General features: G+C 44.9%; 1 protein-coding gene across 5 annotated transcripts in view; it reads left to right on the plus strand.

The window, feature by feature from the left end:
• The first annotated feature begins 5,399 nt into the window (after positions 1-5,399).
• The window catches only part of usp32 (ubiquitin specific peptidase 32), a 78,271-nt gene continuing 58,267 nt past the window's right edge, over positions 5,400-25,403 (plus strand). For 2 of the 5 annotated variants that reach the window (XM_038304598.1, XM_038304596.1), the window contains exons 1-2: positions 5,402-5,654; positions 22,661-22,788. In XM_038304598.1, coding sequence (XP_038160526.1) covers positions 5,597-5,654; positions 22,661-22,788 — 186 coding nt within the window. In that variant the 5' untranslated portion in view covers positions 5,402-5,596. Of the gene's footprint in view, positions 5,655-22,660; positions 22,789-25,403 lie in introns of all 5 variants that reach the window. The other 3 variants (XM_038304595.1, XM_038304597.1, XM_038304599.1) reach the window with 3 other exon arrangements.

A 25,403-nucleotide genomic window follows, 5' to 3' on the forward strand; every position in this document is an offset into this window, starting at 1 on the left:
TTCTTCTCCTCTGGGATGTGGCAAACAGGCACACGGAGAGGAGGCTTCTGTGTTACTACAGCACCAAGTTAGACGCCATGGAAATCGGCCATCCACTGTGCCATTGCTGAAGCATTAAAGGGACATCACCTAAGACCAAGACATCAGGGTCAACACAAGGTCCTTCAAAATATCACAATTATAATCAGTAGAGAATCTAAACTGTGTCTCTGCAATAAGATTAAGCCTTTGATGCCATAAGGCTTAATAAACAACACTTAGAGTGTGGCGATGGTCTGGAAGAATTGGGGTGAAAAACGGGAACTCTTGTTTTGCAAGACTAGTGTGTTTAAAATAACACAAGTCCAACATAAATAAGCATATAGTTCAGTTTAGGTAAATCTTATATTTCTAGATGAAAACTGATTAATCAGACAGTTTACCAACAGACTCAAAGGTCATGACCTGCTGCTCTGGGAAAGGTCAGTGGGTAAGGTCAGGCTTTCTGTGAAGCTGCCAAATAAGGGCCCATGTTTACCATTTTAAAGATGATGATAGCAAATGTTAACGCTAGTCTAACTTTAGACTTAGCTCAAAGGAACAGTGTACCTTGATCATTCTTTAGTGGAAATAGATAAAGATGTGCAGGAAGACGACACATACAGTATGTGTGATGCTGCCCAGAACAGAGCAGTCTGATGTGTTGTTTGGGTTCAGGCTGATGGGGGGTGGGGGGTGGGGGGGTGTTAATGGTAACAATACAGCAGATGCTTTGGTCAAAGTTCCTAAAAGCAGTGGTAGTTAGGGTGGCTCTGGGGCAGCTGTTTGATCAATTCATAATCTAACTTTATTTATCTCACATTGGTGAAATTTACCTCTGCATTTAACCCCTCCCCCTGGGGAGCAGTGGGCGGCCATTGTGCACCGAACAGGGAGCACAGTCTGTGGGGATCAAACCGGGTACTTGCAACCTTCCCAGAGCACTGCACTGACCACTAGGCCAACACTCCCCTCATATGTTGTTTGGGAGCGGCAGGGGGAATGGAAGGCAAATAAAGCAAAGGCACGACCACCAGTCCAAAGAAATCATTTAGTTGGAGAACAAGGCTTAGACCTGATTTAGCTTATACTGGGTAGCATGTTTGTGGATTCAGTTGAAATTGTTGTGTTGGAAAGATGTAAGGATGAGGAGTAGTCTACTGATGTCAAGATTTGGTTTGAGGTTTTTGTTTGGACCCAAAAGCAGAAGCTGAGAGGCAGAGGTGAGTTCTTGGAGGGTTTAATGAGAGATCAGGCAACAAAAACAGGTATCCAAAAATCTGACATAAAAATCAAACACAAACCAGAACCATGGAGACATCAGGGGAAAACCATCAAGGAGCCAGGGTGAGGAAAGGTAAGACGGGGAACCAGCAAAGAGGGACTGCAGAGGGAGTGTATTTATGGCTGACTGAACAAAGGTAGAGCTAATGAGCTGATAGGGAGCAGGTGTGATTAGAGCTGATGAGGAAGCCAAGGGAAAAGAACACAAGGAGGCAGCAGAGGACAGACAGAAAAACCTAAGCAACTTAAATGAATCCAGACACACCAATAAAGCTAGAAAACAATGAAAAACCTGGCTAAACTTGAAACAGAAAACTTAAAGAAAAACAACTGAACCAAGATCGTTACAACTGATCGACATCATGAAGACAGGTTTTCAATTATTCTGTTATATTTAGTTAAATCTAGATGTGAATCAAAGAGAAATTGGAGGTTCTGTTCTTAATTTCATAACGACTTCTTGATGACTGGAGGGAGACAACGATACGCATATCGATGTCTAGTCTGCAAGAAACGGAAGAAGGCGACAGCAAAACTCCACCCAGATTGACCAAAGGGACAAAGACTCAGTCAGGGACGGGGCCCCTGATAAAGGCAGATGTTTTACAGATGTTACTGCTGTAACCAGGGCCGGATTTAGGAAATGTGGGGCCCTAGGCAAAGACAGGCAGGGGGCCCTCTGAATGGAGAAGACAACACATAAAACGGACCCATTATACAGATAGAGAAATGTTAATAGAATAGACATACATATACACATGGCTCCATGTAAATCTGTCAGATTTAAAGGCTAATGCACAGACACAGCATAAAGTATGCGGCATCATTCATGCATAATCTGCAAATAGGAAAATACTATAGCATAAACAGACATGTACTGGTAATTCAGTCTTGATGTAAAATATTTACATTATATCTAAGATGTAATTACCACAACAATGTCATCAATGCATGTTCATTACATGTACATGTTCATCTATTTAGCTCTTTTGGCTCATCTGTATTATTCTGCTCCATTAATGTTATTGTGATGGATTGTATAATATGTTATATTACATGATTTATAGACTTCATTGACTTCATAATGACTCTGCAATGTGATATTTTTTTATTCTAAGTTAAAGTTAATCTACTGGTGATCTAAAACAGCCAGTCTGTGTCAAAGTGATGGATTTATCTTTATTTTAAAATTCTTAAGTCCCCCTTAAAATGAGAACATCATGGTTGTTCGATGTTGCAGCGCACTGATTGTTTACATTGAAACCAGTCTAACTAGGGAGTACCAATATGGCTGCCGGTGGCTTCACTTCAACCCCATACTACCAACGAGCAATCAGCAATCCAATCGCCCAATCTCAGACACTCTGGTTTAACAGTCCAGACCACGAGTGTCCCCAGTGCTGCAGTCCCAGAGGTCATGCTGGAAGCCGATCCTGGTCAGGGATCCAGAACAGACAGGAACAGACAGAAACAGGCAGGATCCAGATCAGGCAGGAACAGAGACAGGTGGCAGAATCCAGACTTCCAGGCATCCACAGGCTCCCAGGCAGGTTCAGAGTCTGACTGGGACCAGAAGCATGACCAGGTGGTCACGCACAGGAGCAGACAGGATCAGGTGCAGAAGAGCAGGCTCAGTGGAAGAGGGTAGCCGAGACAGGACGTGGAACCAGAACTTGATGCAGGACTTTAAACTGGTCTCCTCCCTGGAGCCAGGCTTACTGGATAAAAACTGAACCTCCCCACATATTGAGCCAAAAACCCAGAGGACTCAGCGGGGGAGGAACAGTGGACAATCAGGAGACGAGACAAACACTAAAACCCTCTTTCCACTGGCTGCTAGGATCCAGGACATGAACCAAATAAAACTTAACAGAAAGACTGACAGAAAGACAAGCAATGATCTGGCCCTGAATGCTCAGGCTGAACTGAATATAAACTAGAGGAAACAGGTGAGGGGAATAAATTATAATTGAGGCAGGGAGGGAAAATGACAGGTGAGAGGAATTACTAATTAGGTAGAGCAAACAGGCCAGATCATGACATAAAGTGCTTTTATTTTACATGATAAATGCTTTTACTCACTGCTTCAAAACACTCAGCTGAATGTGAGAATAGTTCGAGGCAGATATGGTGGCAGCAGCAAGGGCTGGTTTTAGGTGGAGACAGGATTGAGTCCTCTGGAGTTTGCAAAGGTAATCAAGGTTAAAAAATGAGTGTGGCTCACGGCAGACCTGTGTTTGCTTTATAAAATATTATGCTCTGAAGCGAGGATGGGGAACAAGAGAAAGACAGCTTGGAAAGATGGAGGAATAATCTGGAAAAAGAAGATGGAAGCCATTAGACTTGTGTTAATGAGAGGAAGGGATGTGGAGCAGTGACCCTGGAAGGGACAGCGGTACAAGAAGAGGATGAGAAACTGGAGGTCAACCATCTGGGTGGGGTTATCAAGGACGATCCGTGACCTAAGCATAGCAGCAAGACTGGGAGGTAAAATTACATGACAGCCCCTGGATGGGCTGATGGTTGGGGTTTAAGATGAAAGCAAGGAACAGGAAGTTATACTTGAATACATATGTAAAGAATTTCCCTTTGAAAAGAGAAGGAAAAGTAAATGTTGATTGTGGAGCTGCGATCTCTGAAGGTCAGATTCATAGATACGTCATGGCGAGGCGTTGAGTTATGAGGCCTTAAAATGCGTCCTCCTTTTACCGCGATTTGAAGGACGGGTCCGATGTATCCTCCATAGCCCTGGATATCCCAGGATTCATTGCGAGATCAAACAACTCGGCTGCTCCATGATCAGAGGAAAGGTTACTTGGTGCCGAACAGTGGTGAAAATTGGAAGTTCAGTTTAATATAATCCAGTCTGTGAATAGTTTCGTCTGAAATGAATGAAAATAGTTGTTTTAATGGTTATAGAGTCAGATATGTGGCGGTAATGTTTGATTTATCTAAAGGTTTTTATCTGTTACTGTTTAAATGGGTTTGGCTGGAATTTAAGGACAGATTCTAATAGATCTGCAGGGGGGGGACTATAAATCTGATAGGAGTTTCATTTTTATTGCTGTTTTGCACAAAATGCTTAACTAAGTATTTTGTGCTGTTGAATATAAGAGATTTTTACAGATATATTTTTTATACATACATTGTTTAGATTTACTAATATCTGTCTACCCCTTTTATAGAATAGAATAGAAAATCCCTTTATTGTCCCAAAATGGGCAAATTTACAGCAACAGAAAGATTATTGAAAATGGTCACACAGATGAGGACCTTAGAAAAATGTATAAGAATAACATAATAGAGTTAAAATATAAACAATACAATACTGTAAAGTGTTTTAACAATATAAAACTGGGGAATAAATAACCAATATGCAGCTATGGACATTTTTACAGTAATGGATATTTGAAAATAGCAGCAACATCAGAGATGTGTAGAATGACAGCAGCAGGTTATTTAACTGACTAAGGTTTCTATCATTACATTTGATTTGATTAGTTCCTGCTCCCGGTGGTTGGAACCTTTATTCCACTCTGGATTCTTGTGAGTTTAGCTTTGTTTACTTTACAATAAAAAAATAAAAAAGAAACAGTTTTGAGAAGTTTGGTATTAAAGTCGTAGGGAAATCATTTTTTACACAAATCCGTGTATTAAAAAAAAATATATATATATATATTTCAATTACCGTAATAGAACATTTCTATTATGAAGAGATTTTTTCTAAATTTTAGGACAATACTGTTTGATAAATAATAAATTTATATGCATGTTTAAGCCAGAATGATTTGATATTTAAATATGACTTCCCTACGATTTTAATGTATATTTGAATCTCCTGTTTTTCTTTACTCCAGGTTTTTCTGTGCCCCATGAAAACACGCTGCCCCCTGGAACATGTGGTCTAGATCCGCCCCTGCTGCGTGGTGAGAATCCTGCCATGTACCCAACCAGCCAATAGGTGGAGCTACTAACACAGTTACTGTTATCTGGAAACATCCTGACAGCTTTATTATTGACACACTGAATAAAAATGGCATCTGGAGCTTTTTAACATTCTGACATTAAACAGGTTTGTGGCTCCAGTGAAATGAAATGTTTTTCCACCACTTGGCGTCTGTTTACGGCCGCCGATCAACTGACCTGTAGAGTGAGGTCACGTGACAGAGGCGTCGCTGAAAACATTGAGCCGTTCACCGCTTAGACGCCATCAGGAGCCGTTTGACCAGAACCCGGAGGCAGAGCTCCGACTGTCGCCGCTTTGTCCCTCCGATGGCAGAGAGAGCCGGGCGGCATGGGGGCTAAAGAGTCGAGGATCGGATTCCTGTCTTATGACGAGGCTGTCAGGAGAGGTGAGTTAGCTTAGCATCAGGCTAGCAGGAGCTGCCAGGCCTCCCGGTAGAAACCTGCGCTTTAACACAACTGCTCGGCTTTCGCCTTAAAACGCAGATTGAATCTGGATTAAGATCCGTAATCCCAGCCGCCTGGATGCTTTCCTCCATTCGGTGTGAATTAATGTGGATAATTAGCTTTAGTTTTTGCCAGAGCTGCTGTTTATGTTGCGTTTTCCGCAGTAAGCTGCCGCTGAAGGGCTGGACGTTTAAATAGACACCAATAAAGCTGACTTTATTTCACCTTCACTGTCCCTGCTGCTGCATAGAGCTGCTGGCGGGTGTGGTGGGGGGTTAACATGGAGGCAAGGTCAAGTTAAATGCTGCTTTGACAGAGGCTGCTCCCTGACAGGAGGGCTGGGGACCCTCACTACATCACTACTGAGGGGGTTATAGCTGCGCAGCCAGGCTGCAAGGCTGGGGGGGGGGGGGCACACCTGGAGCCAGTCTGGCCTCCTGTCTCACTAGAAGCTGCCTGAGGAGCTCCGGGGGGGGGGGCTGTCACCTGCTGGACTGGAGACGTGCTAACAGAGCAGGAGCTGCAGGAGGAGAAACAGGAGGAGAAGCAGGAGGAGCTGCGGTTTAATGGTTTACAGCAAACAGAAGTATTATAGACCAGTCTCTTTTGGTTTATTTTTTATATATATGTATATTGGGGCTGAAACAATTAATGGGATTGATCAATTATTGGAAAAATAGTAATCTGAGTTACTAATGGATTAATCATTAGCTTTAGAGACTCTGCCTTTAGCTGACAGAGCGATCCGCTGAGAACAGGAATTATAACAAGATTGTAAAGAAAATATATAAACATTAAGCATTTAAGATGAATAAAAAAACATTTAAAAAAATCATTTAAAAAAAGGAACCTTTTGCTCTCAATTTTAATAGATTTTTTGGGAGCCTTAATATTGTTCAGGTTTAATTTAGCCTTAATTTGAAAGCAGTGAATAAATCTGACGGGACAGTCTGCCCTTTGTGTTGGTCTGATATATAAAACCATTCCAACCTTCAGCTGAATGGATCTGAGGCCTCCTGTCACACCTGTCTGATTTCTCCAGCGTCTGCCTGACGTCCCAGAATCTCCTAAACTCTGGCAGACGCTGAACTTTCTATCGATTTATTCTATTCTGAGCGTAAACATAGAGTATTCAGAACGAGTCCAGAACTTCTGTCCAACGACAGCCTAACTTCTGAATAACACTCGGCAGCGTAATGCCCAGGAAAGGATGCACAGGCCAGAGTCCTGAGGGGGGCAGGAGGCGCCCAGCCTACAGAAAAAGATGTCTTTGATCACGGTATTAATCTAGCTGTTGTTTAACGCCCACCAGAAAAAAATGTCATGTCAAATGTGTTGGTGGTGGGCGTGAACGCAGGGAGGATCCATCACTCACCTTCTGGCTCACCCTATGATGGGGATGAAGTCTGGAGGAGAACTGATGGTTTCTTCCTGTGAACCCCCTTTATACCAAAACGCTGCCAATACGCCTTTATACAGTAGCTGGAAGGTAGAAACACGTTCAGCGCTCGTCTGGAACACGGGCAGATACACTGATATGTTGGAGAGAAGTTCTGGATAAGTTACGCAGAAGTTACTCAGAGGTTTAGGAGAAGCTGGGGAGCTCCTTGCAGATCTTCTGCTTGGTGGCCTTTTGGATGAAAATCCTGTTTTTTCCAGGATCTCAGTCAGCTTCCAGGTGGTGAGGACCAGCTCGTTTGTTTGATGCTGAGGCACTCTCCCTCTGTTGGACCCACAATGATCTGAGATTCTACTCCATTAAGCTAACGATGGATGGATTATTTCCTCCGTCTCATATTTGCTGGCATTTTTCTGATATCAGATCTATGTGTGCTTGTTGTTTGGGGATCCTTTAGCTGTGATGATCAAACATAATAACCGCAGTCATGCAGTTGGTCAAACAGTATCCAGCCTGATGGAGCGCTCACATGGCAGCATTCCTGAATCCCACTGCAGCCTGAGCCGCCGCTGCTGCTTTTGGGAAAGTTTGCTTTCCAGGATTATCCAGACCTGACTGATTAAAAGCTGTTATTGCAGGGCTGATTGCTCACTTTGTCAGCTGTTTTCCAGAGAGAGGCTTCAGTTAAAGGGGTTTCTGAACTAATAAGATGATGAAGTAAATATCCACACAGAGCGGAGCGCTGTGGTATCTTATCTATACTTGCAGCATATAATCCTATGTGTAAATTGCTGATCAGAGCACATCATGAAATGCCTCACGCTGTAATCTGTCACTGCAACGCTTGAACAGCCTGTCAGGAAAACACTGAGCGCTCGGTGTGGTGAAAGTACACTTCCTTTTTCCCAGAGGATTCTGTAAGAGAACATTGACTCAGAAAGGGAAGAAACTTTCTTATTTGGTTAGTAATATGCTAGTTTAACACGCGTGACAAAGTTCATATGGAAAACAGGCTTAAAGGTCGAGGCTGCGCATGTAACCGAGGTTCAAAGGTTCACTGATCTGAGCTGATCGCCCTCAGGAGGCCACGGCAGATACCGTCAGGAGCTGCAATAAGCTGCTGGCTCCACATTCACCCTTCCTCTCACCTTTTCACCAGCAATGCTCCTAAATATGAGGTGTCCTATTCCTTGTCAACTGCCGACTCTGTTGGCCCATTCAAACCATTCATCTGATCTCTGCTCCAGCAGATCAAACTGCCAGCAGTAACCATTAGTTTACAAATTGATTAATTGACAGATTAATCTGGGGGAGTGGTGGCCTACTGGTCAGTGCAGCGCTCTGTGCTCTGAGAAGGTTGCAGTACCTGGTTTGATCCCCCCAGACTGCCACTCTGGGTCCCTGAGCAAGACCCTTAACCCCACCCTGCTCCCCAGGCGCCGCACAATGGCAGCCCACTGCTCCCCAAGGGGAGGGGTTACATGCAGAGAGGGAATTTCTCCAATGTGACTTCAATAAATTTCAATTATTATTATTTTTTATTAATAATCTGATAGGCAGGGGTTCCTTAACGGCCCCCTTTTCACCTTGACGATTTAGACCAGCGTATGCCTGATGAAAGGAGAATCTGGCAGAAAAACGCTGCCATAGGTTTTGTATAAGTTATGAGCATGAGCATAAGTGCTGCGTGTTCTGGATGGAGCAGATTGACAGAAGAAACGTTTGTTAAACTTAAAGTTTATGTATTTTGTTTTGTTTTTTTTACAATCTCATAATTCCTGCTCTCAGTGGGTGGCTCTGTCAGCTAAAGGCATGTTTTAGATTAGTCGATTACTAAATGAGTTGATGATTATTTCAATAATGGATTAATCCAATTAATTATTTCAGCCCTAGTTGAAACATTAATGTTGATTGATTGTTGAATGCTGTATAGTGTCTGAACCATCATGAGGTTAACAACAGCTCAGGTCACTGGGAGACGTCTGTTCTGACTGTTTTCAGAAAGAAGAGCTGAAAAAACTAAAAACTGCTTAAAAGCCTCTAAAGAGAAGCAGATGTAAACGTGCCGTTTGTTGCCAACCAAAGCTCGTCATGATCGGGCTGCGGCCAGGGCGAGCGACCGGCTGTCTGCGGCCAGGGCGAGCGACCGGCTGTCTGCGGCCAGGGCGAGCGACCAGTGCAAAGGACAGGTCCCTAGCGACGGAGCGGTTTGCACTGGGCCTAGAATCTGTTTAGAGCCAATTCTCATCAGGTAATAATCAGTTTTTCATCGAAGCGTCTGGATTGTTGCAGGGCTTTTTTAGGACTGTCCTGTTTTACAGCAGCCTGGCCACCATAACACAGCGAGCAAATGGCTAATTAGCATAACAGCCCAGGATGCCTGGAGCTTATTTCTGAACAAGCCATGCTGGGACTGAATGTCACTTATGTTTCTGACTGGCATGAATGACGCCTGACCAAGTCCCTCATATGTCAGTCTGACGCAGACGGCTGCGTTGAAGGGAAGGACGGCAGGTTTGACACGGTGTGCCAGGCTAACGGTCCCTCCATCGTTCACCACACCAGGGATTCCCCCCTCCTCTTTGCTGATGGTGTTTATGGCATTCCTGTTTTAAGGAAAGGTTTGTGGAAAAGGCCTCAAACATGTGAATATTCCCAGGAATGCCTATCTCTCCATGTTAAGTAACAACCAAGTTAATATTTAATAGATGACGTCTCTTTATGGTGAAGAAAAACTTCCAGAAACAGCAGCTGACCATAAAACTGATAACAGTGGCTGATTGGAAGAGAGCTGAACCGTCCGTCCGTGTTGGAGGTGTTGGTACATCATGTTAGCCCTGAGGTCATATTAAAATGATTTGCCTCCAAATATGCCGTGGCTGGCATACTGTGGCTGACATGGCTGTACCGTGGCTGACATGGTCGTACCGTGGCTGGCATACTGTGGCTGACATGGCCGTACTGTGGCTGACACGGCCATACCGTGGCTGGCATACTGTGGCTGACATGGCCGTACTGTGGCTGACATGGCCGTACTGTGGCTGACATGGCCGTACTGTGGCTGACATGGCCGTACTGTGGGTGACATACTGTGGCTGACATGGCTGCACCGTGGCTGACATGGCTACACCGTGGCTGACATGGCTACACCGTGGCTGACATGGTCGTACCGTGGCTGACATGGCCGTACTGTGGCTGACATGGCTACACCGTGGCTGACATGGTCGTACCGTGGCTGACATGGCCGTACTGTGGCTGACATGGCCGTACCGTGGCTGACATGGCCGTACCGTGGCTGACATGGCCGTACCGTGGCTGACATGGCCGTACCGTGGCTGACATGGCCGTACCGTGGCTGACATGGCCGTACCGTGGCTGACATGGCCGTACCGTGGCTGACATGGCCGTACCGTGGCTGACATGGCCGTACCGTGGCTGACATGGCCGTACTGTGGCTGACATGGCCGTACCGTGGCTGACATGGCTACACCGTGGCTGACATGGTCGTACCGTGGCTGACATGGCCGTACTGTGGCTGACATGGCCGTACCGTGGCTGACATGGCCGTACCGTGGCTGACATGGCCGTACCGTGGCTGACATGGCCGTACCGTGGCTGACATGGCCGTACCGTGGCTGACACTGCCGTACCGTGGCTGACATACTGTGGCTGACACGGCCGTACCGTGGCTGACACGGCCGTACCTTGGCGGACATACTGTGGCTGACATGGCCGTACCTTGGCGGACATACTGTGGCTGACATGGCCGTACCATGGCGGACATACTGTGGCTGTCATACTGTGGCTGACACGGCCGTACCTTGGCGGACATACTGTGGCTGACATGGCCGTACCATGGCGGACATACTGTGGCAGACACTGCCGTACTGTTGCTGACATACTGTGGCTGACATGGCCGTACTGTTGCTGACACGGCCGTACCGTGGCAGACATACTGTGGCAGACATACTGTGGCTGACACGGCCGTACCGTGGCTGACACGGCCGTACCTTGGCGGACATACTGTGGCTGACGCGGCCGTACCATGGCGGACATACTGTGGCAGACATACTGTGGCTGACACTGCCGTACTGTTGCTGACATACTGTGGCTGACATACTGTGGCTGACACTGCCGTACTGTGGCAGACATACTGTGGCAGACATACTGTGGCTGACACGGCCGTACCGTGGCTGACACGGCCGTACCATGGCGGACATACTGTGGCAGACATACTGTGGCTGACACTGCCGTACTGTGGCAGACATACTGTGGCAGACATACTGTGGCTGACACGGCCGTACCGTGGCTGACACGGCCGTACCGTGGCTGACACGGCCGTACCTTGGCGGACATACTGTGGCTGACATGGCCGTACCATGGCGGACATACTGTGGCAGACACTGCCGTACTGTTGCTGACATACTGTGGCTGACATGGCCGTACTGTTGCTGACACGGCCGTACCGTGGCAGACATACTGTGGCAGACATACTGTGGCTGACACTGCCGTACTGTGGCAGACATACTGTGGCAGACATACTGTGGCTGACATGGCCGTACTGTTGCTGACACGGCCGCACCATGGCGGACATACTGTGGCAGACATACTGTGGCTGACACTGCCGTACTGTGGCAGACATACTGTGGCTGACATGGCCGTACTGTGGCTGACATGGCCGTACTGTGGCTGACATGGCCGTACTGTGGCTGACATGGCCGTACCGTGGGTGACATACTGTGGCTGACATGGCTGCACCGTGGCTGACATGGCTGCACCGTGGCTGACATGGTCGTACCGTGGCTGGCATACTGTGGCTGACATGGCCGTACTGTGGCTGACATGGCCGTACTGTGGCTGACATGGTCGTACCGTGGCTGGCATACTGTGGCTGACATGGCCGTACTGTGGCTGACATGGCCGTACTGTGGCTGACATGGCCGTACTGTGGCTGACATGGCCGTACCGTGGCTGACATGGCTGTACCGTGGCTGACATGGCTGTACCGTGGCTGACACTGCCGTACCGTGGCTGACATACTGTGGCTGACATGGCCGTACTGTGGCTGACATGGCTGCACCGTGGCTGACATGGCCGTACCCTGGCTGACATACTGTGGCAGACATACTGTGGCTGACACTGCCGTACTGTTGCTGACATACTGTGGCTGACATGGCCGTACCATGGCGGACATACTGTGGCAGACATACTGTGGCTGACACTGCCGTACTGTTGCTGACATACTGTGGCTGACATACTGTGGCTGACACTGCCGTACTGTTGCTGACATACTGTGGCTGACATGGCCGTACTGTTGCTGACACGGCCGTACCGTGGCTGACACGGCCGTACCGTGGCTGACACGGCCGTACCGTGGCTGACACTGCCGTACCGTTGCTGACATACTGTGGCTGACATGGCCGTACTGTTGCTGACACGGCCGTACCGTGGCGGACATACTGTGGCAGACATACTGTGGCTGACGCGGCCGTACCGTGGCTGACACTGCCGTACCGTTGCTGACATACTGTGGCTGACATGGCCGTACTGTTGCTGACACGGCCGTACCGTGGCGGACATACTGTGGCAGACATACTGTGGCTGACGCGGCCGTACCGTGGCTGACACGGCCGTACCGTGGCTGACACGGCCGTACCTTGGCGGACATACTGTGGCTGACACTGCCGTACTGTTGCTGACATACTGTGGCTGACATGGCCGTACTGTTGCTGACACGGCCGTACCGTGGCTGACACTGCCGTACCGTGGCTGACATACTGTGGCTGACATGGCCGTACTGTTGCTGACACGGCCGTACCGTGGCTGACATACTGTGGCTGACATGGCCGTACTGTTGCTGACACGGCCGTACCGTGGCTGACATGTTCATTTGCTTACTGCTGCTGCTGGGAAACCTGGCTGAGAACCTCTGTGTTGTTTAGATTTGGAAAGCAAATCATTCTACTGGGTTAGATATTCATACATATTTATTTCAATTCAGTTCATGGGAAGTAAGCACCTGGTTCTTGTCATTCAGGGCAGGAAATGTCCTCCTGCTCCATCACACCTGACTCAGATGAGCGGTTGGTGACGGGGCCTCTGCAGGGGTCTGATCTGGAATAGATGGCAGATAAAAGGGGTTGTAGTTTAGGAGGCCTTGCTGTAAGTAATATATCTACCAGTAAATGTAACCAGCCTCACCTGGAACCAATCAGGCTGATCTTAGCAGGGCTGTTAGCAGCCAGAAACTGTAAAGCCTCCTGTTATCAGCCGGCTGTAGAGCCATGATCCATTCGCTTTCTGGAACAGGGATGCTTTAAAAAAGCCAGGTTGCTCTTTCTTCCAAAGGAGGGGAAACGTTGTGACCTTCTTACAGCTGTAGGAACGTGTTCCTGGCACAGGCTTCAGCTTCTACATTAAAAGATCTGGATGGCAGGATGGAGAGTTTAGCAGACTGAATGCTGGAGGTTGAAAAAGATTTGCTTTAAAGTAGCTGCTCCATGCAGGCGTTCTGTCAGACCAGCATACCTACAGTCAATACGCATGAGCAAGGCGTCAGATTGGCGTTAATCTCTTTAGTTTTGTACGAAAATAGACTTTAAACTACCTCAACGGGTGTGTATCCCTTTAGTCATGTACAACCCCCCCAAAAAGTAAGTAATGAAATAGTTTTCTGTACATGACTGAATGGATACCCGCTGTTCGAGGTAGTTTAAAGTCTATTTGTTTATAATGATCTAAAGGGATAAACGTGTATGCTGGTCTGACTGTTTATGCTCATCTGACAGAACACCGGTCTACATGTTAGCGTCTTGTTGGATGAATTATTAACGTTTCATTAAATGGTCGCCGTCTAACACTGAAGGCCCAGCTACCCTCTGACCGCTGCAGCGCTGTTAGACAAGAGAGACCCATAAAACCACGGTTCCCTCATCATTTCTCAGGTCTTTATCTTAATTTATCTTTAGCAAAAGATTATTATAACTTTATTTTTTTGCTTCCAAACATCCAGACCTTCTTGAACTCTAAAGTTTTCAGCGGTAGATCTCCAGGCTTTCTGAAAGACTGTGCAGGTTTCTTTAGATCATCTTCCTGTCAGGTCTGGTATCGGACCACGGCGGGTTATTAAGCGGTTAAATGGAGAAAGTTAGACCCTAAAATCTCCACAGAAGCAGAAACCAACCTGAAGAGACTTGTGAAAGGTATCTTCCTTCAGCTGAATATTTGTTTTTTCATTGTTAGCTGAGAGGAATCCTCCCATCGGAGCTGGAATCCTTTTAGCTGTCCGTCCAACTCTGGAAAACTTTGTATTGGATCCATTTAATGGCAGAAACGGGACGAATGGAGACTTTGTTAGAGGCAGCTGGTGACAAAGAGCCCAAAGAGCCAGTTTAAAATGGGCTCATTGCTTGTCAGTAATGTTGTCTGTTATCTGTACAGAGGCCCGTTTGTTCAGTTTTATTTCATTTATAGGCCCCACATCAGAAAATGAGCTAATCAGGATCTGGAAAAATGGATCCGAGCTCCAGTTCCAGCTTAGATCCGTGTCTTTTAACGGGAGGTCAGACATGCAGATAGTTTCTATGGAGTAGATTATACTGACCCTGATGTAGTGGATGGTTCTGTAGGTCCAATTTAAAGGAAAAGTCGCTTATATTCAGAATTTAAACTACTGAAAGTTCTTTAAATGTGAAATGATTCCATCCTGTTCAATAAATGATCAGTGTTTTTAATTCAGAGTCATTTTCATGTGAATGTGCTTTACTGGAGGCATCCATGTTTGTCAAAGAACACTACTGCCACCTACTGGTTTGTGACGTCACGGTGCGGTATCGGCTGTTGATCAAGTCCCAGTGCTGTATCTGGTATTTGTAATAATAATGAATATTTTAGTAGAAATGACAGAACATTTCAGTTTTCAGAGCTGGAAAAGGTAGAATCCTGAAGGTAAGACGATGCTTTTGTCTTGCCTTTAGAATCAGTCCTGGTCCCACCTGTTAGCGGGCCTCCAGGCTCCTGATTGGACGCTGAGGAGGCGTTCAGTTATTCACTCAGGTCTGTTGGAGCCCAAAGACATGAGAAGTTGCAGGACGGTGGTTCTGAACCTCTGGAGTTAAAGAACGATTCACAGCAGCTTTGGCTAGCGGTCCTTGGAATATATTTATACCAGTTGACATTCTTGAGCTTGTTACACCCAAACAAAATGAGATTCTGCTGTTTTGTGTCCTCACAAAGGCAGAAAATGCTTTGTACATCTCAAGCTGTGTGCAGTGCGGAACGATCCGGTTGGTTGAATATGATCAGTTATTTTACATCCTGATGAACAAATATAGTTCAGTCTCCTTAAAACGCGTGAAACAAGCCTTTGGTTTAAAGGAGGCACCAAAGCAGATGGCCTTTAGTGGCTAACGATGGTTATCAGATGGTTATCCTGATAACACCTTATACTGGGGTCACCAGTGGGGTATAGAGGCCATTCACACAGCTATGCAACACAAACAGAAACCAGTCTGTTACCCAAAGAGAAGCACAACGTCAAGAACCAAGATGTGGTTTAATGGATTAAACTGCTGAATAAATAAAAGTGCTTAAAATGGAGCAGAGGATGGATAGACTGGTGCTGGTAGGTTTACCTGCAGAGATAGGAAGCATGCCTTAGATCATGGTTCAAAAAAGAATTAGTTATTTTAAAGCAAAAAAATCAAATGAAATGTAATCTCTAAATGTTTTCTTTTGGCAGGTATAGAAAATAATTATCAGATCAAACAATTTCTTTAATAAATATCTAATTAGAAGTTTAGTTTTCCTCTTCAGGTTTGATCAGAGCTGAGGTGAACAGTGAGACCAGAATCAGACCTTAGAAGCTTCCAGCTAGGAATGGCGGCCTGATTTGTCGTCAGATATCCAGTCGGCATGGAGGCAGATATGCTTGAGCGGAAAGCTGGAATATTCCGTTTGCTGGATGAAGCTGTTGAACTAGCTTCTCCGTGAGCATTGCTCAATCATTTGGGTGCAGGCCTGCATGTATTTCCTGCTGGCTACTGTAAGTCAGCGCCGCCCAGATTAGGCTGGGTGTCGGTTCATCACCAGATCATTGCTTTCTATTTTTAATCATTGACACCTGATACTGCTGAATGAACACCGCAGCCAAAAGCAGCTTGATTTGGCCTTTTTGCAGATCAGTCACCAAACAGGCATGCAGCTGCTGCTCTCTGAACTCTGACTGTTTCAACAGTAGGATTCATGAATAGCTGATATGACTGATTCAGACTTTTAGGCTGATTTATTTCAGTCTGTTGAGGGAAGCCTTTCCAGACTACCAGCTGCTTGTTGAGAAAATGATAGAGCAGAAGCACCCAGAGATGACCTCAGGAGGCTCTGCTTAGTCAGCCAAACCACTGATGGAAACCAGTTCATCTCCAGTCTGTTAAGCTTCTGCTTTTACAGACTTTGTTAGTCCACATGTAACCTTCACCCAGCAGCCTGCAGTGACCCAAATCCATTATTTTAGCCCATTTGTGACCTGGATCTGATCTTTCTTATGCCAGTCCGAACAACTCCGATACGATTTTTTCCAATGCAACCCAGGCCACTCAGCTCTGTGGTCCTGAATCCGATATGAATCTTTTCAAATGCGACCTGTGTCTGAACGGCCCGGTCGCATTCATCTGACCTGTACGCCATTAGTAGCTGTCAAAGGTTGGGAATTAATACGCAGAAGCTGCAAAAAAACGTCACAAACCAGTAAGTGGCAGTTTTTAAGGTTGGAAAAGCTCTCTAGATGCGCTCCAGCACTACATCCATGTTTACTTCTGTAAACTCTAGGGCTGGGTATTTGCGCCAAAGTCCTGAATCCATTCCATTTTGATTCATACAGTTCTAAATCGATTGATTTCAATTCAATCTGTGTTTACAACAGTGAAACTGGTTCAACTGTGTTTTATTTTTTCCAGTCACATTAAACACAAAGTGCAAACTTGTAAATCAGACAGTTTAAACATGAGATGTGAACAAAAGTGCAAACTTGTTTGTGAAAAGAGAAAAGGTGAAGCCTCACCTGAGCGAGCAGACGTGACACAGGGGACATGCATGAGCTGCATTATCTCCGCTGTACTAACCATATGTGCAGCGTTGTCTGTAACAACTACAGGGTGTTTGCTGCTCAGCCTCCATTCGTTAATGTCTTCAGTCAAACTATTATATGCTATATTAAAAGCTATATTTGCAGCTGTATGGCTTGAAGTCATCTTTATTGCATCTTTCCTGCTCATTTGAATGTGAATGTCACATGGGTCACTATAAAATGAATCAATCTCATTCCCTAGACATTGATTTTGCAAAAATGTAAAGGAATCGATTCAAAATTGATTAAACTGATTTTTTTACCCAGCCCTAGTAAACACAGAGCACGCTGGCCTATGACTTCATTGGATCCTCTACTCCTCATGCGGGACACTTAAAGCTGTATGACTGCAGTTCACACAGGAGATCACATACAAGTCGCATATATTTGGAAATGTAAACGGCAACGTAAAAATATCAGATTTCACAAAAAAGCCTGAATAGATCATGAAGGCCTGCAGTTTGAACGTAGCCTCAGTTTCCTGTCTGATTAATGTCACAGATGATTGATTCATCCACTTTATCTGGACATTATAAATGAATGATGTCATCAGAAAGATGATTGATGTTTAACTCTTTGCTCGCTGACTGTTGGATTATTTAGGTCCGAGTCCAGGAACTGTTCACTGATTCTAAAAGCAGATTGAGGTTGAAATCTATGCGATCATTTTCAGGCTGGTTTAAAGAACGGCCTGTTTGCTCTGCCTCTGTGAAATAAATCCTGATCTTGACAGGATCTTTGCTTTATGAGGTTAAAAACCCACTTCTGTGTTGTTGTGGTTACTGACCTGAACAACGGTCTGAGGGGAAGGATGGAGGCGAAGCTGAAGCTGCAAACGGCAAAATAAAAATCCTTTATAATTGATTATTTTAACTGCAGTTTATCTAAAGTCTAAAGGAAAGAAAAGAGTAAATGTGATGAAGCCTGGACCTCACAAAGATGTCCTTTGTGTGGGTGTTTGTTCATGCTGAATAGCTCTTTAGTTGCACACAGATAAACAGCAAGCTCTCACCCTGCAGGGCAGGAAACGCTACAGCTTGTTTTCTGAATCAATCACTGACTAAAGGTTTACCCCTAAAATCACGGAGCACATCTTTTTATCTCACCCAGGTGTTGTTTAACCATTTCACAATCAGCTGTTTACTTTGAAATCCTCTAATTGTTTTTAACTAAAGAAAAGAGTATGACCCAAATTCACCATATTGTTGATAATTGCAGACGCTAATTTTGCTAGATTTGCCATGGTCTATGACCAATAAGTTCCTGAAAAGGTAAACACTCTGCTGATGCTCCAGCCTTCCCAGAGGAGCTCAGCTATTTTGGGGCAATAGGTGGACCAGCGTCATGTTGAACCCTACAGATTAGGAAGGAAAGTTAAAACAGGTGAGCAAAGACTTCTGGCAGTATAATGAACTTTATGAGCAAGCTTGTTGATTATCCATTTATCCAGTCGGTCTGTTTGCTTTTATTCTTTAGAAAATAAATGCTATAAGCTAGGCTATCAGAGGCTCTGGCAGGACATCTGAGCTCTATTCAAACTACTTCAATGATAAGGCAGAAACTCTGCCTAGTTTACATTTGACTGTAAATGCAGCAGAATGATATCCAACAGCCACTTCCATTTACCGCATTACCATCAGCGGAGCCTGAGCACAGAGAACGCACGACTAAAGGTCGGTAACGTGGAGCCAGATCACTGCTCAGAGGTCCATTACTCTCATTAAACAATACTGGAAAAAGGTTTCAGGCTGAGGAAGTTTGAGTGTAGGACTGTTCCCAAACTAGAAAACCTGAAAAGCTTCTAATGCAGGAAAAGGACTCTGTGAAAAAAGAAATGCGTAGAAAAGAAGGGAAGATGTAGTCAAATCTGAATGCAAAACAACCAGCCAGAAAACTAGAAAGCAGCAGTTTCTGCTCCTTTCAGGGCTGCATGGTGGTTCCAAGGAGCATCCAGGGAACGTGTTCAGATCAGGTGGGAACGCTCGGTAAACTGGTTCAGATCTTCTAAACTAGCTACAGCGTTTCACATCTCTTTTTATGGACAAACCAGCGTAGCAGAAACTCCTGTTGGTCGGACTCTGATTGTTTTTTTAATTTATTGTTAATTTAGCTAACTTTTAAACTAATTCACTCCTGTTTGAAGCTATGGGGATCCACTGATTTTAAGGGAAACAAAATGTGATTGCATTCAATAGGATTTGATTGGTCAGGATAAAGCAATCAAACGCAAGGAGGATCCCTAATGACATTGTTAAAACACCTTTTTCCAATCAGCTCATGTCATCAGTTGTGAAATAAACCTTTCAGTACAAGAGAAAAAAACTGGATTTAAAACAGTTTTGCTGCAATGGTTTTAAAAAGCTAGTTTAAATCAGGCTATTGTTTTTATGACCAACCAAGGTTTTCATGATAGTAGGTGATAAAAACAAAGGAGCCAAGATGCTGCTGAAGATTCTGTCATTCAGGTCAGAGTCGTTCAAAAAAATGTAATTAAAATCAATCTACTGGACTTTGTTTCCACGTTTCTCTTCCATCCAGGAAGCTTTTTCTATTCAAACTGTCAGAAATGGCGTTGAGTTCCAGGTTTAATACAGTCAAGGATGGAGCCTTGAGAAACCCCAGATATGATGAATTATTGCTTATATTTCATAACACTTCCCCCTTTGTGGGACAATAAAGGGATTTTCTATTTGATTTTCTATTCTGTATTTATTGTTGGCAAACAGAGCAATGTCCTGAAAGTCCATAAAGACGTATGCCGTCCTTCAGACGTTCTCCTCTAGACATACCTCCAGCATACTTCCTTCTGAATGGAAATGAAAGGCTGAGCCCAGATCACCATGCCTCTTCAGCCGTGCTCCATACTCCGTATCAATAAGCTGTCCTTGCCTCCAGCTTCTCTAATTTGGCTTCAGCTTTTTTTTTTTTTTTTCACTCTGAGGCTACGGTGAGAGCGTTTCAGGACCGGCTCCAGACCAGATCATCTCATTAAGTCACGCTACACTGAACCCTGTTTGTTGTGTTCTTATATGGCTGGAGGCCACAAGTGGCATAAATGATTCATTTTATTCTAACGCTTTGCTTAATTGCTCAAATAAATATTGATAATGTGAAGACACAAAAAGGCAGAACATACCTACTGATGAACAGCGGAGCGTGAAAACACTGGGCTTATCCATCTCTGTGGTGAACTGCTTTAATGCCTTAACTGAGCTCATAGTGTATTAAACACTAACTCATAGCATGGAATTAATTGTATCTGCTAAATATCAAGCATTGAATATGAATTCATTTTAAAGAAAATGTGCTTTAATAGAAAGCTAGCTCTGATTCTGCTCCAGGGTTCTGTCCCTTTCTTGGAACCGCCTGCTTACATAATAAACCAAGGTGTTTTTCCTCTGGTGTTGTGCTGAGAAGTGCAGATCTGCTTTGATTTCCAGGTGCCTGCTGTGTTTCTAAAGCCGGTGATTCAGCACTTTGTTCCTAATCAGTTCTACCCTGAAGCCGAGTGGCTAATGTTGCCCACTCAGAGCTAATGGAGGAGCGCAGATGTAGAAATGCCAGGAGCGGCTCAGCAGTGAGAGCGGCTGAAATCTCTCCCCGGGTTTTAGGGGCCTCTCCCTGCCAGTGCAGCTTCAGCGGCTCGGCTAACAAAGATGGATGGATGGAGGAGCTCTGAAGGGAGTTTAAAGTTCGCAATGCCAAACGTGTCCGTTTGGTTGAACACTATCAAAGTCATAGGGAAGTGATATTTAAATGTCAAATCATTCTGGCTTAAACATGGATATAAATGTACCCTTTATCAGAAAATAATATCCCAAAAGTTAGAAAATTTATATTTTTGAAAAAATCCTGTCTTAAAATCTGTGGTTTCTTTGTTACCTTCTGCAGGCCAGTTAGTTCTACGTCAGCCTGAACACCTAAATTCGGCCAATCATATATCAACGATCATCTGTCAATCAAATGTTTTCGGTCATAGCATCTTGATTCATATGTCGCAGCTAATATACGCAACGGTTGAAACCAGAATCCTTTCCTTTCCCATTGAGTTGCGTCCCAGTGTTCACGGGGATGGACGTCTGTGTCTTCGGCAGGCGTAGAGCTAACAGAACTGGCAGCGTTGCGAGGCAAGGGCTCAAACATGTACGGCTGGAAGCCTTCTACACCAAACCAAGCTTCTGCCGCCCTGGCGTCCTCTTCCACAACATCTTCGTCCCCGCTTTCCTCCTCTAAATAAAAAATGGATGACGGAGGAGACTCATCCACGACCTCCGACACTAAACTCTCCTCCTCTTGCATGTTTCCGCTGTCCATAGCGTTGCTTGACAGCGTCGTTTCTAAGTCACCAATTTAGTGCTACTTGGTCCCAATGGAATTTCCCATTGGGAACCTGCTAGCACTAAGTTGCTAACTGGTTAGCAAGATGCTTCCCACAAACCAGCCACAACCAAACGTGCTTGCAAAGCTTCCACCAATCCCGCCCCCTCGAAAATCGACCAATCACCTTCAGTTTATTCACTCCTGTAAAGTCGGGCACCACTCTGGAGAATTCGGAAATGCAACGGTTGGAACGGCCGCTTCCCTACGACTTTAACCTTTGAACTGTCATAGTCTGAATATAATGAACAGAGTTAGCGAGGAAGCTGACCCTGGTTAATAATGGAAAGGATGTGTCCTTACCAACCTTACCGTGTTCAATCAGAGGAAAACCCGACTGTTGCCCTTTCCCCTGATGTCGTCTGGCAGGCCTGTTGGGTTTAGCTAAGATTCTGGTCCGTAGACATGAGTAATATCCATAGACTGATTCCTTTATGAATTGGTGGTTGTCTCCACCTTGTGGTACGGAGGACTACTATGTGTTTGCATTACTTTTTGAATTAGCAGCACCGTTATATATTAGCAAGGCGTTTGCACCTCCTGGCATTCATATGTTCCAGGGATGCATGGGTATCCAGCTCCAAAGCCTAAAAGGCTGATTCCAGCTAATGTTTGACAGATCAAGGTGTCCAAACAATGAATTCTCTGTGTGCTGCAGCTTCCCACGTGTTAAAGTCTCCTTTTCTCTGCTTTACATTTCAGAAAACATGATCAGAAACATGACAAAGCTTTTATTCAGCGCTCAAATCGTTTCTATCGATACGTACTGAAAGTGTTCTTACTCAGCTTATGGAAATCTGGTATCCTTCCTGTCTTCCTGAAAGCAGCCAGTGTGACGGGGCGGAGCTGAATTTAGCTTCTCTGCTGCTCACTTAGAAAACAGAGATGTTTAAAAAATAACTGCTTTAGGATAATTTGATCGTTTTCACTCTACAGCAAAGGTGACTAACTGTGGATATCTGAACCATTGTGTTGCTTTAGTTGGTAAACCCACCCTCCATCAGCATCCTTCATCTTTCTAAGCCTCCTCCTCCTCTCTGTGTCTGCAGTTACTGATGTGGAGCTGAAGCGGCTGAAAGATGCCTTCAAGAGAACCAGCGGCCTGTCGTTTTACATGACCCAGCAGTGCTTCTACAGAGAAGTCCTGGGAGATGGAGTTCCCCCGAAGGTTGCAGAGGTAAGCCACAGCCACGTCATGTAGGAGAACCAGGAAGGCTGCCGCGGCGGCTGGCGACACTTTCTGTTTGCTGTTCTGAACACGCAGCAGGAAACTCTGACTCTGTGTGGATTAGATCCATAGAAAGGCTTCATGTGATGTTAGGTATAAATTAGTTTTGCTGCAGTCATTTGTGGCTGTTTCCATTGCAGCTTTCATTAGTAGATATAAGAAGTGCAGCTGGAGTTGAGGTCTCTGATTGAGACTTTCTGCAACGTTCTAGCGCTACCCAGAAAACCCAGTAGGTGTGGTTGACTGGTTCATTCAGTCTGAAGCGTGCTGCCACCTGGTTTTTGATGACGCCTCACTTTCACATTAACACAGGCAGCACCAAAGCTGCTGCTGCTTTTGGAAATCCAGATGTATCTGTCAGTGCAGAGAGCGTGGAGCTCTGTGTGTGTGATCTGCCATCCTGATGTAGCCCAGTATCACCAGCAGTCCCAGCAGAGAGCGCAGGCCCTCAAGGTTTACAGTAATCCCCAAGGTTCGTTTTATTTTGAAGCAGAACTCTTCATTCTCCTGGTTGAGCTTTAACTTTGACCAGCAGCAGGTAGTTTGTCTGAATAGGAGGACTAAACGGCCCAGTCAAAGTCCAGACTTGAACCACACACAGAACCTGAATATGGAGCAGGAGGTTGGTTTCTCTTGGATATTATTAGGAAACCAGTGGAAAAATGGCAGAAACTGGTCCACAAAATGATCAGTGAGGCGTAGAAACATGACAAGAAAACAAACTAACAAAGCAAGGAGGGAGCTACAGATGAGGGTGATGGCATGAAGGCCTTCCACCTGAAAAACCAGGGGCTAATGGGAGAAGATAGACGACAAACTGCACAAAGAGCCAAATTGGACCTAAAAAAACAAAAACTAAATCTGTCTGGAGCCACAAAATGTAAAAGTCTGATATATGCCTTTTATGGCAACACATACTCTAAGTGTATTATTCCACATTAGAAACAGACTATGTGGGCTTAAATATATAATAAGCATTCATGGTTAAATGTTAATCCTGGAGCAAATAGTAGCATGAGGTGGGGGAGGAGCAGTGAACGCTCCCATTGCACGCCGCCTCACCGCCCTTCACTGCGCGGTTTAGGTTTTGTTGCATTGATGAAATGATAGAAACAGAATAAAGGAACCTTTCTATGGTGGACGTGTTTCTGTTGGGAGGAGCTGATGGAGGAACCAAGCAGGAAGTGACATCATCAGAGCAGAGCTCTCTAACCCTGAAATCCCACATCCTCCATCACCAGCGTTTCCTCTCTGGGATTTAGATTTTTAGGATTTGGGGAAAAATGGCAGAAAGTTCCCGTCCCTGCATCAGAGCGCCACCTGTTGGATCTGTGGACGGTTTTCCATCCTTGCAGCCAAACTAGCAGCAGCAGTTTGGAAAATTTAATCTACTTCTTATATCTATCTTTGCTCTCCTCTAATTTATCCAGAAGTTCTTCAATCGCACTTTTTCTCTCCCTCCCAGCTTGGTGATCGGCTGCAGATTTAGCCTTCGCTGGAAATGCTTTTCCAAATTACTCTTTTTATAGTTTTAAAACCTCTCATTTCAAAGCAAACATGCAGGCAATCCTTACACATCGATAATAAAAGCAAATGATTCGCTCCATTCTTCTTTGAATCCTCTTTTCTCATCAGCTATCTTCCTTTTTTCCCTTTGGGATCCATTACCTGAAAACACACCTGCAGCTTTGTTAGCCTGGCGCCGCGCCGCTAACGCTGGCTGCAAGTTATGACCACTGATCTCTGTGGCTGTGAGGCAAATTATAGTTTAAATTAATTTATTAGACAAAAGTTTACAGCATTGGAAAACATAATTCATTTTTCTTTGACCTCCTGCACCATATTAAAACAAACAAAACAAAAAAATAGATTTTCATACATTTTTGAAAAAGCTCCAGGGAGGCGCAAAGGGGGCGCTAAAGAGCTCTGGACCCTGGTCTAAGGTGATCAACAGACTGCAAAAAATCAGTCAATCACAATTGGTCATTTTCCATTAAAATAATTTTCTATTGAATTGTGGGGGGGGGGTGAGACACTTTGTCAATCGAAGAAGACAATTTACATTTAAAATAAGAAAAACAAAATTACTTTGTCTTATTTCAAGTGCATATTATCTAATGATCTTATTCTAAGAGTAAAGAAATCCTCATCCCACTGGCAGATCATCTTATTTACCTGCTCAAATTAAGGAGAAATACATTTAATTTAAGACATATTTACTTATTTCTAGCAAGTTTTTGCAGGGTGGTTAGCCATTAAGACATAAAACTTGATCTAGAAATACATCAAAATATGCATTTTCCCTGATTTAAGCACAAAAGTAAGATTATCGATCTATCGATCGAGATATTGAGATAGCTATAAATATAACAGTGGAACAGGGAGTGGCACTGCTGCCTTGCAGGAAGAAGGTTCTGGGTTCGCTTCCCGGCCTGGTATCTTTCTGCATGGAGTCTGCATGTTCTCCCTGAGCATGCGTGGGTTCTCTCCGGGTACTCCAGCTTCCTTCCACAGTCCAAAACCCTGACTGTTAGGTTAACTCTCACCTGTAGACAGGTGGAGAT

This window comes from Cyprinodon tularosa, unplaced genomic scaffold (genome assembly GCF_016077235.1).
Source record: "Cyprinodon tularosa strain WSP-4 unplaced genomic scaffold, ASM1607723v1 ctg539, whole genome shotgun sequence".
NCBI classification, from domain to species: Eukaryota; Metazoa; Chordata; class Actinopteri; order Cyprinodontiformes; family Cyprinodontidae; genus Cyprinodon; species Cyprinodon tularosa.